At 38.9% G+C, this 20,605-nt stretch overlaps 1 protein-coding gene across 1 annotated transcript in view; it reads right to left on the bottom strand.

Annotated features, from left to right (window-relative positions):
• acbd6 (acyl-CoA binding domain containing 6) overlaps positions 1 to 20,605 on the bottom strand; it is a 185,284-nt gene that overhangs the window by 99,811 nt on the left and 64,868 nt on the right. Inside the window, exons 5-6 of the mRNA XM_052011785.1 lie at positions 11,546 to 11,651; positions 8,317 to 8,406 (exon numbers count right to left, since the gene is read on the bottom strand). Coding sequence (XP_051867745.1) covers positions 8,317 to 8,406; positions 11,546 to 11,651 — 196 coding nt within the window. The remainder of the gene's footprint in view (positions 1 to 8,316; positions 8,407 to 11,545; positions 11,652 to 20,605) is intronic.

Raw genomic sequence — 20,605 nt, 5'->3', positions numbered from 1 at the left:
CAATACAGGTGCTGTGTTAGTAATCGAGGGGGTAGATATTGAGTTCAGTGGTAGCAGCAGTGGTGAATCAAACTTCTTGTGCCCCAGATACTGAGTTAGTTAACATCTGGGCATTATGACCTTCGGGAATTGATGACAACAAATTTGTCCACAGTATGGCCATTGAGGGTTAGGGGAAGGTAGGTGGGTTTATTTTGTGTGTAATGGTCATTATGCCACCATTTAGCACAAGTTTGCTTTCTAAGTTTTGTTATGGATTGTGACGACCTGCTACATTAGCAAAGAATAGTGGGTGGTGCTGAACACTGTACTCATCAGTACTTGTCTTTGTTAGGTCTAAAAACAAAAAGTCCCTAACTAATAGTACTGTGGGAGAACATTTATTAAAAGGACTGCAACTGTTCAAAATGGCAACTAATAGGGATAGACAATAAATGCTGGGCATACATATGATGGACACATCACATAAATATATAAGAAAGTTGCACTTTCCTTTGCTTTTGGAGTAAAGCAATTAAGATTTTTTGAATTACAATCAGTTTTCTATTGCTAAGCACTAGGCATATGATCTTTGCTGCCTCGGGAAAGCAGCCAACATAATCACAAATCCCTTCCCACCTTGGTTATTCTCTTCTCCCCCCTCCCACTGGGCAGAAGATGTAAAAGCTTGAGAACACATACCACCAGGCTCAAGGACAGCTTCTATCTAGTTGTTATCAGATTCTTGAATGGACTTCTTATATGCTAAAGATGAACTCATGATCTCTTAAGCTACCTCGCCATGGCACTTGCACTTTGTCTACCTGCACTCCACTTTCGCTGTAACTCTAACACTATATTCTGCATTTTCCTTTTGTACTACCTCAATGTACTTATGTATGGAATAATCTGTCAGGATGGCATGCAGACAAAAACTTTTCACTGTATCTCAGTATATGTGACAATAATAAACCAATTACCAATTGTCTGTAATCTGCACATTGCATCTTGATGCATTAGCTGAACATTGCAATATTACTTGTTTGGCTACAAATGCACTAACATAATTCAGTCATATTACTTTGAAAGGAGCCATTTAAAAGTTCATCTTGAGAACTATTAATATAAGATAACCACCATTTCTAAATCACTTATTTACTTACAGCAATACTTGACCCTCCAGATTCTGTTATATTAGAATAGGGCAAGCTCAACAAATCAAAACCTGAGTCTGTAAGAATTCTTCCTTGGTTGCTTGTACTAAGTATATAGTATATTAGCGAGTGAGACTGTAGCCTTCTCCCATGGAACCAAATTTCAGAAGTGGAGTACAGTGCATAGTATCCTTAGCATTAGCAACGAAGGATAAATTTCTATCCCAAGGCATATTTTACATTGCAATACAAAGTATTGATTATCATAGTACATTTGAGGGTGCAAACAGTCCCACATGATCATCTGGTACAATTCACACATCTGGGACTTTTTGGGTCATAGTCAACTTCTCTACATAAGTATAGTGGTCTAGAATAGTTATCCTCACTATACCCCCAATGAATAGGAAGGTTGTGCAGCTAATAGGGAAAGTACTTAATTACCATCACAAATATGTGACAGCAGTTATACACTTGGAAGACAGCTCCTCTGGAGCTGGTGCTTTAATGCAGATCGGAATTGGTGCAAATTCCATTATATTATCTCATCTTTAATTCAATCACAACATTCCAATGTCATACAGTGGAATGAAAACCCCAAATTAAATCTGATCAATGCAAAAGAAATCATAATGAGGTTTTCCTGGGACCAGGAAACCATAGTACAATTGCCAGATTGAGAATTCAGTAGAAATCGAATTGCTGAATGCTGTGTTTTCCAAATTACACTAGTTATCCCACAAACCCAGGGATCCTCAAGAAGGAATATCTCAAAACCAATTTAAGAAAGGCCAGAGATTAGGTTTTGCTTTTACCTTCAAACCATGTGACTAGCAAAAAAAAACAAGCTGCTGGAGCTCAACTGGTCAGACAGCATCAACAGAGAGAAATGGACAGTCTGCATTTAGGGTCGAGACCCTTCATCATGACAGAGAGAGTAGAGGGGAGATAGCCAGTCCAGTTCCCTCTACAGATGCTGCCTGATCCACTGAGTTTCCAGCAGCTTGTTTTTTGTTCCAGATTCCAGCATCTGTAGTTTCGTGTCTCCATGTAAAAAGCGAGTTTTGCTGTTAACATTAAGAATGAGTTATTGCACATGACAACGTCAGAGAGCCACAGCCAAACTAACAAACAAAACTGTTAAAGTACAAAGCACCCCAAAGTCATGGTGCTAATAAGTCTATTAACAGGTATGAGCAGCACTACGTGTTACCTCTTCCGATGATCATAAGCAATGTTGTCGTCATTGGGCAAAAATCAAGAAAGGATGATAAAGGCAATCCTTATTATTGGTTTTAAGTTGTTTATGGAACTCTTCAATAATGTAAAGATTGACCTTTCTGAAAAGGGGTGAAAAATCTGGTTCACTGCTGCAAATGGCAGGAAGTGTTGCACCAGGAAACCAGTAGCAGTTTTAGTGAACATTCGAGCAATGGAAAACAAGACCACTCATTTGGATCTGATTGTAATACAAATTGGTCCAGTGTTGCATGCAACTAGCCCACCCCAAACCCCTATGGATTAAGATAAAATTGTAGGCTTCAGGCCATTTTCTGAAGGGAGTGCAGTGAAGTGTAAAAAGGCCAATGTACTATTAGTGTTGTATTTCAGGTGTCTGAATAGCTGTTGTTTTCACTTCTGAACTTTTTGTCCCGTGTACACCTGTAGCAGATGAAGAACATCAAACAATACTACCGCAAATCATACAGATAATTTAACAAATCACACTTATTTTGTTGTGTTTAACCCTGCTCAAGTCAGCAGAACATTTAATGACCAGTTGTACTGATGGATTATATATGCTTTATAGAAGAAAAATACAATGGATTTAAATCTCAGTAATTTTTTTTTAATTAACAAGTATACAGAAAAAAAAACCTTGTCAGAAAATCTTACTGTTAATGTTCGCTGGTAGAAACAACATGCTTCATTTAGGAAAGTTAAAAACACCACCAGATGCAAAGAAATTACCTAAAATACATTTGTCATAATTAACATGGCAACAATCAGGGGAAAGTTTTGCACCCAAATTTCATAATATAACTATTTTAAAAATTACATTAATTGTCTTTCAAGTTTTGAGGCATGAATCCAGGCTGATCTTGTGATGTTCTTCCATTGATCCAATTTATTCAGAACACCTTGCAAATTGCAGCTTAAAACAACTAAAGACAATATGACCTTACTCTACCAATAAAGAAAACTGTACCCCGCTACATTATCTTTCTTTCTTTTATATTTCTTTATTGGGATGTAATCCTGTCTTTCTTTAACTCTAGAGATTCTGTAAGCACCCCAATTATTACAAACCATGGATGCTGGACTGCAAATCTTCTGTCCCCTCTAAACTGTTCTTTTAGACTTCCTGAGCTCAAAGGAACACATGCTACACATTATTTCTCTTATACACACACCATTGTCATAAATCATTGCATTTTCACATACTGAATACATCCAAGGGCATTAAAGCTATTTAAATTCTGCTGTTTTTTCACTTTTCCCACTGTGTTCCATCAATGTATAGGCTTTTAGAACCCAATTTTAACTTTATCTGACCAAAGTGTCTCAATTTATTTCTTCACGCTTTCTAATTTCACCAACCTTGGCTGAGATCAACCTGGTCTTTACATCATTGTAGGCTGACCCTTTATGTAATGTTCGGTATTCACAGCTCCCATGGTAAACAGTAAAATCACAATGGAACTGTTCACCTGACTGAGATCCCTTGTGTAGCTCAACCAAGTCTCTCATGCCCCAAGAAACAAAAAAAATAAATAAACGCATTTGCTGTTATGTTGGGAAGTGGTTCAGCTTCCCCACAGACCAGATTAAGTTTGAATTTTCATTTTGTTGCTTTCCAACACCACTTGAAGTGCTGGGGACAGCAGAAGAGATTTGAACATTCCACAATGGGCCACCTCAGTCTGACAAACCCTCCGAGATTTTACAGTCAGGTTAGAAACATAACATATGCCAAAAGCTGTGTTTACCTAGTGCTCGGAATCACTCTACTCTTGATAATATCCAAATTCACGTAGCCTTAATGTTCCACCAGGAATCCAATTCAGTCAATAGGCTGAGGTGCCCAAGAGCACCAGAAGTTATCCGAGTATCATACATCATCATATGTCCAACATGTGATAATCAAAGGTCCGAGCAATAATGGTCAAATTCAGCTCAAGTTTCCAAAAACTCAGGACAAAATTATCCCCACTGAACCCATAGTAAAATCTGTCTCTTTAACAGGCCCAAATACTCATTACAGCTGTAATGAATATTTCTTTATGAATTCCATTCTATTCAAGGCATAGCAATGGGAAGAACCAAGTTACACTTGTTACACTGGAGATGGCATGAAACAAGACTTTTCATTGGCTTCATAATGTAAAATACTTTTTGGTCTACAAGGGCTGCAATGGAAATAAAGCAATTTCGAAAAAGAATTAAGGTTATAACGGAGAAATCACAATTCAAGTGAATATAACTCCTCTGACAACCATAGTCTTCTACCTGTTTAAAAAAAAATCACAGCACAAAAAAATCTCAAGTCTCAAGGTGTTAAAGGTAAATTGGGTTTCTTGTCTAAAAAAATACATTTAAATCTCCATACTTTGTTTTCAAGTCATCTTCCCATTTACAAAGAAATGGAAAGAAAGGCCCTGTTTGGAATGCTCCACGTTGTTCCCAGGAGTTCCATTATGCCACAATTTGTGAAGAGGGTTTAAAATGCCAACAAAAGAGTTAAGTGGCATTGTCCAACTAAACTTCATTATCAGGGTAATTGTTCACTGTGATAATTGTGGATAAGACCCACTTCCACACCTGTAGCCAGCAATGGAATGTGACCTGATCCCATCCAGATCCTTGGGTCTATACAACCAGCAAGGCAAATTTAACAAGGTTTCATCTCACACACTCACAGAGAAAGAACATTTGATCAAATCCTTCACATATAGGAAATATGAATGCAAGAGGTATGAAGGAAACCCCACTAAACCTTAAGTGCTGCAAAATAGAAGAGTTTTCCACATAGGTGAAAGTTCTCCTTGTACACCAGTCACTTCCAAATCAACCTACCTCTATACGTTTTATGCTCCCTCATTAATGAAACTGTTTGAATAACATTTGGGCAAAATTAGTTTAATATGTATTCATATTAGGAAATTGGCACCTGCATGTAGTAAATCTTATGGAGCTCCTTGCATAAGAGATGTGGCACAGCTTCAATTTAAGTAGAATACAGCAGCATCATCACTTCATCCTCAAATACAGACTCTTCATTCAGAGTTGGTTATAACACATGGCAGCACAAGTGCTCCTCACTGGCTGGCATGCCTTTTGTGGGGATAAAAGGTTGAGGTACAAGAGAAAATGAAGTAAAGCAGGGATCTGATGGGTGATGTAAAAAATAATTAACGGGATACAGAAGATATCAATTGATTTAAATGCATCAGGACAAGAAGCAGCAAGTTCAGATTGTGCAGAGTAAGTTCAAGACAGGAATCAGAGCCATAAGTCCATTTAAAGCAAAACAAGATGCTACACCAAGAAACCACTAAGGTTAAAATCCAGCTAGTGGAAGGTATTTTGTCATCTGAGGTAGACAAAAGGTACTGAGGGAGTGCTGTGTTGATCAGAAGCACAGTTTTCAGACAAGACTTTAAAATGAGATCCAATCTCTTCCAATTGGGTGTATGTAAAATATCCTACAGCCCTATTTAGAATAAGTGCTACAGATTTAACCTCAGTGACTTGGCCACTATTTATCATTCAATAAGCATCACTAATTACTAATGGTTATCTGGCCATTATCAGGTTCTGAGAACTTGCTGTGTTTCATTGGCTGCCATATTTCCTACATTATCAATGGAGACAATATTTCAAAGAACAGTTCAGTATGGAAGGAGCTTTGGAAAGCCATACTGTCATAAAAGCAAGATTTTTTTTTATCCTCTTATCCCCTAACAAATGGGAAGGTAGGAGGGACTGAATAAAGTCATCCACACTTCATTTCTGCAGCTATTTCTCAATCAACTTTCCAGATCTCCAGAGCCATCTCTCAGAGAAGGCAGACACTGATGATAAAATTCATATCCAGCACAGCCTTTCGCCATCTGAGGAAAAGAGTATTTGAAAATCAAAGATTTCAAGCACAGCACTAAACACGTGGTCCACCAACAGCAGTGTATGTGTATGCTTGGGAGATGTAGACTACCTATAACAGGCATCCCAAAACACCGGAGAGATACCACTCTCTACAAAATCTTCCAAATCCATTGGCAGAATAAGCAAACCAATGTCTGCAACTTTTCCCTGGCTAACATCTCCAGCAAAGACTTTAATTAGACTAATCCATCTGCAGTCCTGACACAAGCTTTGCCTGACAAGAGTATGGAGAAAACGTTTCATATATGTTTTCAAAGCCTCCTTCAAAAAATACAATCTGCTGATCAACTCAGGGGAATTCCTGTCTCACATTCACTCAAAGCAGACAAGGAGCACTCAGGAGTACATGAATGCCAAGTGAAAACTGTGTAAAGACAGCATCACCTCCCATTCTGCCCACCCACCTGTACAGTCAAGCTGCTCTTGTCTCATCCATGGCAGTGTATGCAGGTACCACACTAGCCACCTAAGAACAAGAGTGGAAGCAAGTAATGTTTGACCTTGAAGGACAGCCCAAGAAGATCAGAAACAAAGAGTGCAGTTGTTTTGCAGTAGGTCAGATTGTTTAGAAACCCATCCAACAATGAAATCAGCCAGTCTCTATAACAGAAGAACAAAGCAGTACCACTGAAAAAACAGTGCACTTAAATGAAAGATCCACAAGATATCATTTCAAGATAATCATTTTTTAAAAACTCAAAGCACTGTAAATGCGATGAAAATAACAAAATGCTTTTGGGAAATACAGTGAGGTTCTTTATGCTCTTCTGACTGCATATGTATATGCCACTCAATTATCACATGCCTTGCAACAGTAAGTAAAATATCTGGTCATTAATGGGTACTGTAATTTCTCATAAAATCACAATTATACAAGCAGATTATTACCCTGGTAACAGGTTTGATGAGTGCAATAGGTGTGGCCATCACACCAAGTGTGATACCCTCTAAATATATGCAAAAATGGTCCTAAACAAACAATAAAAAATGGTCACATCAGCAATGGCCATATTCTAGGAATAAATAGTATGAAAATATTGTTCCATTAAGATAAAAGGGTTGTTTACCACAAGTATCACTCTGCATGTAAACTATGGCACCTTCTCATAGGTTACCAAGAATTAGAATATACCACCTGTTGGTGCAGTTTTTCTGTCATATCTTATTGTTCTATCAGGATTCAAGACGATTCCAGAAATCTGAAGTGCAGGGTGTTTTTAGATCAGTTACTCTGCATATTAAGTTTTCAGTGAATCACTGTCTCTGACCGTCTCTGGGGAAAATGGAAATACCAACAAGTAAGGTGCTGTGCCTGCGAGGAGTTTATTAATGGGTTAATTTCCCAAGTGTGGACTAATTAGGTGTATTTACCCCAGAGGGGAAGCAAACTCAACAATTCACCTTCACTGGCACCACATATTCTATATCGTTTACATATCTATTTTTATTTCAAGCTAAAAGAAACTAGGGATTTTTTTAAAAAAAAGCTGTGGCTTATTAATTGAAAAGCTAAAAGGACAGTCGCAAATGCCAATAAAATTTTCTTCCTTTTAAATGCAGATTGACCAGCAGCACACTTTCATAGAATTGCTCTGAGCTTGTAGAACAGGACTGCAGTTTCATACAACAATGAGAATATGGAACTCACAACCAGGAAGAGGCTAAAGAAAATAGTAGATGTATTCAAGGGGAGACTGGACATGCATATGAGAGAGAAGAGAATATTGAGTTTCACTGATGGATTTGGAGAGGGAAAGAAGGGAGTTCGAGTGGAACATAAACACCAGCATAGACTAGTTGGGCCAAATGACCCGCTTCTGTGCAATGCTATGTAATCCTATACAATGAGGTGACAGAATATGTCCCACTGTTTCTGTCTGTGATATAAATACAAAGCATTGCAAAGTAAATGATATTTTTTCATGTGTATACTTTCTTTCAAAAAAACAGATGAATCATTTGTGCAAACTGCAACTGCAGTTATAAGCAATAATGTAAAGGTACCATCAAAATTTACCTGACTGTTGATTTCAGCTTTTTGTTGAAGCAACATCCCAACCAGCTCTTTATGTCCTCGGTCACATGCCCAATGTAGTAATGCTCTGCCCTAGGGAAGGAAATTAATGCATGCTTATTTACAGGCTCTTCCTACAAAGTCATCCACTTTGCTTAGAGAAGATAGAAAAACCAAGGTATTGTAAATGGTGAGAAAATGAGCGTCCTTGAAGATGAAGTGCCCTTGACATCAAGAAAGAACTTGACCAAAGATGGCAGCTGTAATCCATCAATAGGTTTTTCCTATTTATCTTATTTTTGTTTACTTCTTTAAAACTTTCTACAACTCTAACTTCTTCAGTTCTGATAAAAGATGAACATAAATGTTAACTTTGTTTTTCTCTCTCTATAGGTGCTGGTTAATGGACTGAGTGTTTCTACTACAGGCCATTCTGGATTACAAATGCCCAACTTATGGACATCTCTACATATGAATGAGCTCCCATAATATTTTTAAATTCAGAAGTTTGACGAGACTATGCACGTTCGTTCCTATGAACAGCAGAACTAGTCTCTCTCTCCATTTTTAGAAATTATTCTTTCTAATCAGTCTAGGATACTTTTGATGCTATTCATAACAATAATGTGGAGGTACAGTTACCATATAGAGTGCTTTTTGTGTACTTTCCCCACTTATGAACAAAATCAACTTATGGACGTCTGTAAAAACAGAACCCGTTCATTACCTAGGGATGGCCTGTACTTTGTTTTAGTTCAGAATATCAGCATTTGTGGTATTTTGCTAATTAAATATGTTTCTCCCTACTTATAATAGATATTTCGTATGTTAAGAAGTTCCTACTTGATTTGCAAGCTCTAAATATGAGGGGAAAGAACAATTCAATAAAATGGGGCTAGAGATTAAATAATCAAGTAAAATAGCAAAGGGCAAGCTTTCAAATAAAAAAGGAAGGGCTGAAGTGACTCTTGTAGGGCTGGACAGGAATCCTATGGTGGTGGTGAAGTCCATGGTTTGCTGTATAGTTACATTTTAACTATACAACAGACCATGAATTCATGCAAATCCTTAGAAAGTATGAGATGATGGATCTGGCTAGGTTCAAAGGACAAGGTAATTACATAACACAAATCAGGAAGAAAAAATTAGATAGGTTGCTAGATTAAGACAGAGACAGAGCAGCCACCTCAGTCAAATATAGTTTTACACCTGCTGATTTTCTCTCAGAAACCACTGATTTATTTTGTCCATAAAAATATTATAGATATATAGATAATCCTTTCAACTAGTTTAGTTAAGATAGCTTGATTCTGCAAAAGATTAGTTGTTGTAATTTAAGTCCTTGTATGTTGGTTTTGTTAGTTGATGGTGGACAAATATCTTACAGGTAATTGAGAATTCCTATTGATGTGTATTGGAGATCACCTGTCACCCATTCACAAACCATCACATTTTCAGGACATCTTACTGCCTAAACAAAAGTCAAGCTGGTGTAAACACACCAGGTTAATGTTATCCAAAGCACAACCATAAATATAAGTTCATGCCAAGGAAGGACTAATCTCTCAATGAAGATTATCCATCAGATTTTTCTGTGAAAAGCACAATTTCAATATCACAGCATGATGCAAAATTTAAGCAGTTGCTAAAATTACATCAAATATCAGAAGAGTCGTTATGGTTGAAAAGGCAGATATTTGATCTGTGTTTTCAAATGAACCCTGCTGAATTCTACATGTCTCAATCCATGAATGCATAAGGACTACAGTTGTTCAAGTGTGTGACAAATTTTATTCTTTTTAAGGGGGTGATGAGGATGGAGAGAGAGGAAGTGGAGATTTGCAATCATATCAGATTGCTTTGATTTGCTACAACAGTATACTGCCCTCTACTGTTCATGCTGAGCCAATTCCTGTTCAATAAACAGTTTAAAATGCTCACCCTTCCTGAATATCTTGCACTGACATGACAGGAGACATTTGCATAGTAAAAAATTAAAAAAAATACAATTGAGCAACATTTTTGGGTACTTTTATGTCTCTGCTATACTGTCTCTTCAGTACTAATGGCATTAAAGCAGTACACTATGCTATTGTTGGAGAGGAGTGAAGGCAGTGCACCATGTGGTTTACTCAAAACTTCTGCTGGGATTCAGCAATCTATTTTGGTAGAAGTTATCTATTTTACTGGAGCTCTAATCAGTTCACAAATAACAAGTTTTGGATTAGCCACTAATCCTTCATGGGGAGGTACCTGGAATTTAAAGAAATTTCTTCCCGAAGCAGGGATGTAGTGGTGCTCAAAGGATTGGCAAACCATCTTTCAGAAGTTTTAAGCCTTGATCCAGATTTTCTCAAAAGCAGATTTTGCTTTTCATAGGACAGAGCAGGAGTAATGGTGAATAGATATGTGATTGGTTTCCTTCATAGAGATGTCATTAAAAGAGAGGTCAATGTAGATACAAAAATCAACTCTGTAATGAAATGAATATTGTTGCTTTGTTAGTGAAGTAAAATAAAAAATGTACTGCAATTCACAAATCACTTAATTATAGAAATCTGCCAGAATAAGTCTTAAACAAAGAAAAAATGTTGGGCTTTGTTTAAATAATATAATAATTGAGGATAGTATACTGCCTTTAACCAATGAGTACACTTCAGTTCATAATATTTTTACAACTTGACTAGAATTTTTCCTTGAGTAAGAAAAGAAAGGTTGGCGTTAGTGCAAAGTCAATTTCTATTGTCATGCTTAATTGTTTGCCAACATAGAAAACAGAGGGACATATACTATTGTTTCCAAATATAAAACAATCCTCATAGACAACAAGTCAATGTTTTAATGTGAATTTCTAACAAGTAGGCAAACTGTTAAGAATTTACATATATAAACAAAATGGTTAATATAGAATGGGTGGCACGGTAGCGTAGCGGTTAGCGCGACGCTATTACAGCGCCAGCGATCAGGGTTCGATTCCCGTCGCTGTCCGTAAGGAGTTTGTACGTTCTCCCGTGTCTGCGTGGGTTTCCTCCGGGTGCTCCGGTTTCCTCCCACATTGCAAAGACGTACGGGTAGGTTAATTTGGGTTTAAAATGGGCGGCGCGGACTCGTTGGGCTGGAAGGGCCTGTTACCACGCTGTAAATAAAATTTTAAAAAATTTTTTTAAAAAAGAAATTTAAAAAAAAGTCAATGCATGCAATTGAATTGAGAAATTATCACTGAAAAATGTACCTCCTCATCCCTCAGGTTAACATCCACATTCTTAGATACAAGAGCTTTTAAAACATGATCAATGTTGTTCTCTCTGCAGTGATCAAATATAGTTTTGTCTTCTTCCCTGCAAAATAAAGGAAGTAAAATATTTTAATACAGGCTGCACAGAGACATTGCAAAATGATTGGAAAAGTGTTGAGATGATGGATGACAGAAGTAGATATAACCAACTTCTACCTCAATAGTCAAGACAAAACTATAAGACCATTTAACTTTCACTCTTCTCCAAAATACTTATGAAAATACAACCTTCATCTTTCAGTTCCAGTGCTTGATGAGCTCAACAAAAATAAGTTAGATGGGCCCACATTCAACTCTGCTTCAAAATATTCTGGACTGTGGCCCCACAGCAGCTTTGAAAGCAGTCTAAACTGGCAATTCAATGAACCATATTGCAGGCATTGCATTATTCAGAGCACCAATAGTGAAATGAGAATTTAAACCAATCTTCTTCTGGTCTATACTGAAAATATGACACCAGTTAATGGTATGTACATTGCCCTCCTTGACCAACAACCTTCCCTTAACCAGTTGCTGTTTATTCTTATGTTCTGTTTGTTCTCCATTGGAGGGGAGCAACTAATGAATGAAAATGTGAAAGTCAATGTTAATTCAATGCTGCTAGTGTTATGATTTTTGAATTATACGATGAGGTTAACATGCTTTGAAAAATGGGCTAGATGAATCATGTATCATTGAGCTTTGGGGGTATGTTTCACCAATTTCTCTCTTGTACAAGTGAAAAGCTAGAGCCGATGACCATCAATATGGTTGGATTGCCTTTGGGAGGGAAGCAAATGTCAATCCTTATACTTTACCACCTTGGATCCTGTTCAACAGAAATTAAGGGCTGGCATGAGGACATGTGCCACAAATTGATGTATCAAAGGTACCGCGTGCTGGAACTGTGGAATACAAAACAATACCAAGATGACAGTATGCTAATTACAATCCAATCTTATCACTGAAATGAAATGATTCCTTACAAATAGAAAGGAAAGAAAAAGAAAACAGACTCAAATCCTTCACAGGAATTGAAAGAGATCAGATCACTAAACAACCTCTATCTTGGATGTTTGCTGGCATAAAACACTCAGTAAACTCTTCAAAACAAGAAAAAATACAAAAAAATAAAACCCGTTTGTCAGTTCAGCAGCACATAAATGCAAATTCCATCAAGTCCGCAGAACAAATCAGTCATGGGATAAACTGGCAGGAAGGACAAAGGTCAGAAGCTCTCACTCTTGTTTCATTTGTTCTTGAGATGTGAGTAATACAGTGATGCACCTGGTTGCTCTGAGAATGATATGATTGGTATCAAGCCTTCACGTGTTACAGCATTTCAGGATATTAAAATTGTGGAATTGGAATCATGTGTAGGCCAGGACCAATATATTCCTTTCCTGGGGAGAACAATGGTTAACCACTGCCATTTTAATGTCACTGGTGCTCAAAATATGTTTATAGGTTTAGTGAATTTATTTTCAAGATTTAGCATGGAGGGATCTAAACCCTCAGGTTCTGCTCTGTTATTCAGTAACATACCCACTCATATCCTCTATTTGTAACTTACAACAGAGGAACTTTGCAGTGATATTTTTACATACTGTCACATTAACCAATAGTCTTTTTTGAATGCCAGATGATTCATTGATCGTCAGGGGTAGCCGATGACGGAAAGAGAAAGGCAAAAGATGGTTTCCCAATTATCCTTTTAATATGTAACCTACCGCAGTAATTAAACATATTCACACACTACTTCAAGTTTCAGTCTTAATTACAACTGATCTTTATACTGGTGCGAAGGGTGTGACTTGATGGCACTATTAGTCATTTGCTACAATGTAACCTGATCACATGCTTTATTTCATACATCTTTTCTATTTTGCTGTAACACAGGTACAGTGTAACACTCAATTGATTGACTGTAGAAGTTACAACCAATATCAAATTACGTTGTACATAAATTATTGTATTTAGTAGTGGTGCAGACATAGTTATGCTTCAACCAAAATTTAAATAATTTGGATCCATACAGCGTTGTATGGTAGCATAGTTGCAGTCTGTTGGAAAGCAACATGTAACAGAATAAAGCAAGTTCATGTGATTGTATACATCCAGTATTGCATCAGAGGGAAAATGTAGTGGGGAGAAAGATCTAGCAGTGTTATAATGAATTACTGGTGTAAACAGGAGGCTTAACCTGCTACTAAAGTGATGCTGCTGAAAGATGACACATGAGCAGAACATGTTCAAGAGTGAGTCCACATAGGATTCCTGCAACAGTTATTGTTTATGTTGAGACATCCCCTGGGAGAAATTTTCACTTAATCTATAATTATCTCTCCGCTTTAATCACTTCCCTACTTCAGAGGCTACAGTGCACAGGCTGCAAGAAAGCTCATTAACTTAGCACATCTCTTCTCCCCTGTCTCTGCCACTGTTTAATTGCAATGTGTGAATATTATCTATTGCCACAACTGTGATTTTATTCATCATAAAGTGGAGGGGGGGGGGTGGGGGTGTGGGGAGGGTCTCCAAGGCACAAGTCACAGCCGATTCACAGCTTTTTAATTATTTTGTGGCCAGACGCTTCTTGCAAGTTGAATAAATTGGTAACTGAGTTTATTCCCTCTTGTGCCCAGATGTCAATTCCTGAAAAGATTGGAGGGGGATGGTGGGCTGGGTGGCAAAGCATTCGATACTCTGTGTAATGTGTAAATAGCCCTCCACCCCACTGATAAATTAGGATGAGCTGCCAAAACAGTTCATCTGTCTGTCAGAGTAACTAATCAGCCTGTCACCAAAACCCAGTGGATTAGTGAAGATTGGTCCCAGGGATCAGTTGGCTGCAGGAGTCAGTGGTGAAATGGTGTGGAGTCCAAGTTAAGTGACAACACAATCAGTGGACACAGGGCCTCTGGAAAGACTGAAGGTTCAAAATAGATTTAAAACTCACCCCATCTGAAAACTGTTAAGTGAGCTCTAAATAAAACAATTAAACCACAGGACCTCATACAGCTCAGGTATTCACCGAGAAGCCCAACTTGGGAGTAACTGCAAAGGTTCCAGTCACAAAACAAACAGGTGCCAAGCTCCTTGCATTTGTGCAATAACTGAAATACAGTGATGAAAATACTTGTTTGCACATTAATATTAAAAATTATTTTGTAAGCTCATTTCTATAAGTAACCTGTTCTGTTTCAGTAGTACCCTCACATCTTTGGAGGGCCTTTTACATTAACTCAACTTCTCTCTCCACAGATGTTGCCTGGCCTGCGGAGTGTTTTCAGCATGGTCGGTTTTCAGATTTCCAGCACCCGCAGTTTTTGTGACATTCCCTCACATCGAGTGCTTGGATCATTACACCAGAAAGGTTTTCAAACGTGTTGTTAGTGGGAGTGGCAAAGCTCTTCCATTCTCAAAACTAACACTCGCTCAAAGGCCATAGAGATTACTTGTTTCAGGAGGCTAATATTTCTTGGCACATGGTGGAATACTTAGGACTGGAAAACTAATTTTTAAGCAACAATGCCAAATGTGCAAAAATGAGCACTTTATCAACAACATTATATTAGCCAATGATGGTTAAAGTAAATGCCTAGTCATCCTGCAAGAGAGAATGGAAAACTTGGAAGACAAACGGACAAAGATCAAAATCCTTGGATCCATCTCCTCTACTTTCTACCCCACCCCTCTTATTTTGCCCAAAATTCTATGCAAAGGTTCCATTTCATCAGAGAACCCCCTTTTAAATCTTCAGCTTCACCCTATTAAAGAAAAAGTCTCTGTCCTTTCTCCTCCCTCTGTTCCATTTGCAAAACCACCATTCTCAGCTCACAAACCACAAGGATTACCTACAGTATATTACAATCTGTTAATAATATATTGCTCAACACAGCTTTAATACTTGAATGATCTTGTAGGGAATGCTCTTCCACTTTAATGTCAAGCTTCTAGATCAGGACTGAGAAAAGTAAAAATAGAATAATAAGTACTATTATCAGTGACCGCCCAATAATCCCATCTTTCAACTCAGGTAACCTCATTACTTTTGAACAAAAATGCCAAGTTGGACAGTTGCATAACAAGTGATAATTCCCCTCCCTCTCCACCCTTGGAGGCACACCAACAATGTCCAAAATAAAAATCTCTTGGGATCATTCTCATCCCATTAGTCACGGTTGAACTGAAAACTGCTTCCAGCAAGTGACTGATAGTGTGCTAACCTACTGCTCCATCAAATTCCCCAACTAATTCTACCTCAGAGGCTGAGGTGACACTTATTTTTCTCTCTCCTCTTTGACTCCCACATGGCACAGCAGCAATTGAATTTAGCCATGTGGGAATCACAGGTGCAAACATGCACCCAATCACCATGGCACAGTGCACTGGGAGCGACAGAGCACTCTGCAATAAAATATTCATCACAATCATTATTTCAGCTTCATTAGACAACATAAACAATTTTTTAAAAACACCTTGTATATTTTTTAATATGCAATTCCGAATGTACATATCTCTTCTTGAAACAGTTTAAATTACCCTTCATTCTTCTTGGAAAGTTACCCCTGAATATTCCAAAAACATTCTCTGTAGTTCAGGTGAAAAACTCTTAAGTTTAGGAGCTTTCATATTTTCTCTGAAATAAATGTACTTCTTAAAAATATCAGGTTGATACCTCTCCCAATTTTTTGACCATTGTCAAAATTCATTTCGTTGAAAATAAAATGATTGAGGTGTTTATTGAGGTGATTTCTTCAGCTGATCAGGGATTAATTAAACATGAAAATAAAACTTTTTCCCCCTTTTCTATCTACTCCCCCCCCCCTTTTCCTATCAACCTATACACTTGGTAAAACTGAGGACCAGAATTTGTACATTTCAGTAACTGAAAAAAGATCACATCACAAGGAAGATAGAAGCAACAGAAACATCTATTTACATCTATCCTAATGCTTTTACTTAAGTACATGTGTTCACCAAGAAAGTATCTTCAAAGCTATTTATGATGAAGAAAGCACAAAGCTAGAACAAGTAAAGGGGGATAGAAGATATTTTGGAAAAGGGATCCAGATAAAAACTTGAAAAGGAAAATCTTGCAGGGATGTTGTTGGGCGGCACAGTGGTGTAGGTGGTAGAGCCACTGACTCACAGCGCCAGAGACCCGGGATCAATCCTGACCTTGGGTGCCATCCATGGAGAGTTTGCACTTTGTCCCTGTAATTGCGCAAGTTTCTTCTGGGTGTTCCAGTTTCCTCCCACATCCCAAAGACATGCAGGTTGGTAGGCTAGTTGGCTGCTATAAACTGCCCCTAGTCTGAAGATGAGTGGTAGAATTTGGGGGGAGTTGATGAGAATGTGAGGAAATTTTTTTTAAAAATGGGATCATTGTAGGATTGGTGTAAACGGGTTGCTGATGGTCAGCATGGACTTGGTGGTCACAAGGGCCTATTGCCATTCTGTATCTCCTTATGTCTCTATAATTGAGAAAAGGATCATGGGAGTGATGGCTCTCCTAAACCACCTCACAGACGTAATGGACCAATAACCTTCTTTTGTGCAGTATCATAGAATCATAGAACAGTACAGCACAATACAGGCCCTTCAGCCCACAATGTTGTGCCGACCTTTAAACCTCGCCTGAGACTATCTAACCCCTTCCTCCCACATATCCCTCTATTTTAAATTCTTCCACGTGCTTATCTAGTAATCTCTTGAATTTGACCAACATACCTGCCTCCACCACTGCCCCAGGCAGCGCATTCCATGCCCCAACCACTCTCTGGGTAAAAAACCTTCCTCTGATATCTCCTTTGAACTTCCCACCCATTACTTTAAAGCCATGTCCTCTTGTATTGAGCATTGGTGCCCTAGGAAAGAGGTGCTGGCTGTCTACTCTATCTATTCCTCTTAATATTTTGTACACCTCTATCATGCCTCCTCTCATCCTCCTTCTCTCCAAAGAGTAAAGCCCTATCTCCCTTAGTCTCTCCTTATAACGCATACTCTCTAAACCAGGCAGCATCCTGGTAAATCTCCTCTGCACCCTTTCCAGTGCTTCTACATCCTTCCTATAATGAGGAGACCAGATCTGGACACAGTACTCCAAATGTGGTCTAATCAGAGTTTTGTAGAGCTGCATCATTACCTCGCAGCTCTTAAACTCGATCCCACGACTTATGAATACTAACATCCCATAAGCTTTCTTAATTACCCTATCCACCTGTGAGGCAACTTTCAGGGATCTGTGGATATGGACCCCCGATCCCTCTGCTCCTCCACACTACCCAGAATCCTGCCATTAACTTTGTACTCTGCCTTGGAGTTTATCCTTCCAAAGTGTACCACCTCACACTTCTCTGGATTGAGCTCCATCTGCCACTTCTCAGCCCAGCTCTGCTTCCTATCAAAGTCTCTCTGCAATCTTCGACAATCCTCCACTCTCCACACCACCACCAACCTTTGTGTCATCTGCAAACTTGCCAACCCATCCTTCTACCCCCTTATCCAAGTCATTAATAAAAATCACGAAAAACAGAGGTCCGAGACACCGCTAGTCACAGCCCTCCAATCTGAATGAACGCCCTCCACCACAACCCTCTGCTTGCTACAGGCAAGCCAATTCTGAATGCACAGGGCCAAGCTTCCCTGGATCCCATGCCCTCTGACCTTCTGAAGAGCCTACCATGTGGAACCCTGTCAAATGCCTTACTAAAATCCATGTTAACCACATCTACTGCACTCTGTCTGGTCACCTCCTCAAAGAACACTATCAGGCTTGTGAGACATGATCTGCCCTTCGCAAAGCCATGCTGGCTGTCCCTGATCAGACCATGATTCTCTAAATGCCCATAGATCCTATCTCTAAGAATCCTTTCCAACAGCTTGCCCACCACAGACATAAGGCTCACTGGTCTAAAATTCCCTGGACTATCCTTACTACCTTTTTTTGAATAAGGCGAACAACATCTGCCACCCTCCAATCCTCCGGTACCATTCCCGTGGACAACAAGGACTCAAAGATCCTAGCCAAAGGTTCAGCAATCTCCTCCCTCGCCTCGTGGAGCAGCCTGGGGAATATTCCATCAGGCCCCGGGGACTTATCTGTCCTAATGTTTTCTAACAGCTCCAACACACCCTCTCTCTTGATATCAACATAAACCTTACCAACACTGTCCTCCACGTCATCAAGGCCCCTCTCCTTAGTGAATACTGAAGAGAAGTATTCATTGAGAACCTCACCCACTTCCACAGCTTCCAGGCACATCTTCTCACCTTTGTCTCTAATTGGTCCTACCTTTACTCCAGTTATCCTTCTGCTCTTCACGGAAGTGAAAAATGCCTTGGGATTTTCCTTTACCCTACTCGCCAAGGCCTTTTCATATCCCCTTTTTGCTCTCCTCAGCCCCTTAAGTTTCTTCCTTCCTACCCTATGTTCCTCAAGACCCCTATCTGATCCTTGCTGCCTAAACCTTATGTACGCTGCCTTCTTCCTCCTAACTAGATGTTCCACCTCTCTTGTCACTCATGGTTCCTTCACCCTGCCATTCTTTCTCTGCCTCACCGGGACAAATTTATCCCTAACATCCTGCAAGAGATCCCCGAACAATGACCACATCTCCATAATAATTTCCCTTCAAAAATGTCATCCCAATTTACACTCGCAAGTTCTAGCCTTATAGCCTCATAATTTGCCTTTCCCCAATTAAATATTTTCCTGTCCTCTTTGCTCCTATCCTTGTCCATGACAATGCTAAAGGTTAGGGAGCTGTGGTCACTGTCCCCCAAATGCTCACCCACTGAGAGATCTGTCACCTGACCTGGTTCATTACCTAATACTAGATCTAATATGGCATTCCCTCTAGTCGGCCTATCAACATACTGTGACAGGAATCCGTCCTGGACACACTTAATAAAACTCTGCCCCGTCTAAATCTTTGGTACTAAGCAGGTGCCAGTACAACTCTCTGACTATATGATTCTTTACCTTTTATAGCAGATGGCAAAACCTAATGTACACAAATACAGTTAGCAGTTGAGTTTCAGGAAAATGTACACACACAGGCTTTAACTTTCAGTGAGCATATCTGCTCTTCTGCACCACCAGGCCATGAATTGCTTTTTCAAAGTCATAAAACTCTGCCATTGAAGAAGCCAAAACTAATTTGCCGCTAGAAGGATTATGCATAGCCAAACCATGAGAACAAAACCAGTCAATAAATTTTAAAGATGCCAGTTCTCACATCAATAGATCTAATCCAGATATATTGTGTTAAGTTGTAAACTTAGATTTTTTTACTTCACTTATTGTAATAACCCCAACTGGCAACAAGTTCCGCATTCCAAGCAAACAATCATTAATTTTAATCACCTTCAGGGAAACTATGAGTGTGTCTATATCAAAACAAGTCTTTCTCACAAAGGATCACAACAAATCATTGACATCATTTCTTCTTTCCAGTACTTCAAGCATGCTATGATTTAAATAAGTCCTGATTTTAAAACCTCAGTATCCACTTTCCATACTTGCACTTCCAAAAATGACATCTTCCATACCAAAGCTTCCAACATATTTTTTTTTCCAACTGTACATAGTTGTCAGGATCCTCGATCATGTCTGTTGCTTTACCAAACTTCTGCTCTCATCATCTGGTACCAGGATAGGATTCCTCTTGCCCTCAACTTTTCACCTCAGCTGTCTTCATGTTCAACAGTTCATCCTCCATAATTTCCAATAACATCAATATGGTGTCACTATTAAAACACATCTTCCCTTGTCCTCACCTCCAAAGTGCATTCCAAAGAGACCATTCCCTTCACGATGCTCTTTCCATTCTTCCACCTCCAGCAATATTCAATTGCCTTCCCACTTTTCCTTAAAACTACAGCAGATGCAAGACCTGCCCTCTTACACTCTCCATCCTTCCTCTTCTATCGCAGTCCTTAAAGAATGAAGATGATTTGCTTCCACTTCCATTTTGTAGGCTTTGAAGTCGATAATGAGGCCAATGTGGG

Source organism: Pristis pectinata, chromosome 3 (assembly GCF_009764475.1).
Source record: "Pristis pectinata isolate sPriPec2 chromosome 3, sPriPec2.1.pri, whole genome shotgun sequence".
NCBI lineage: Eukaryota > Metazoa > Chordata > Chondrichthyes > Rhinopristiformes > Pristidae > Pristis > Pristis pectinata.
The sequence above is the reverse complement of the archived record's forward strand: the minus strand, read 5'-3'. Positions and strand labels throughout refer to the sequence as shown.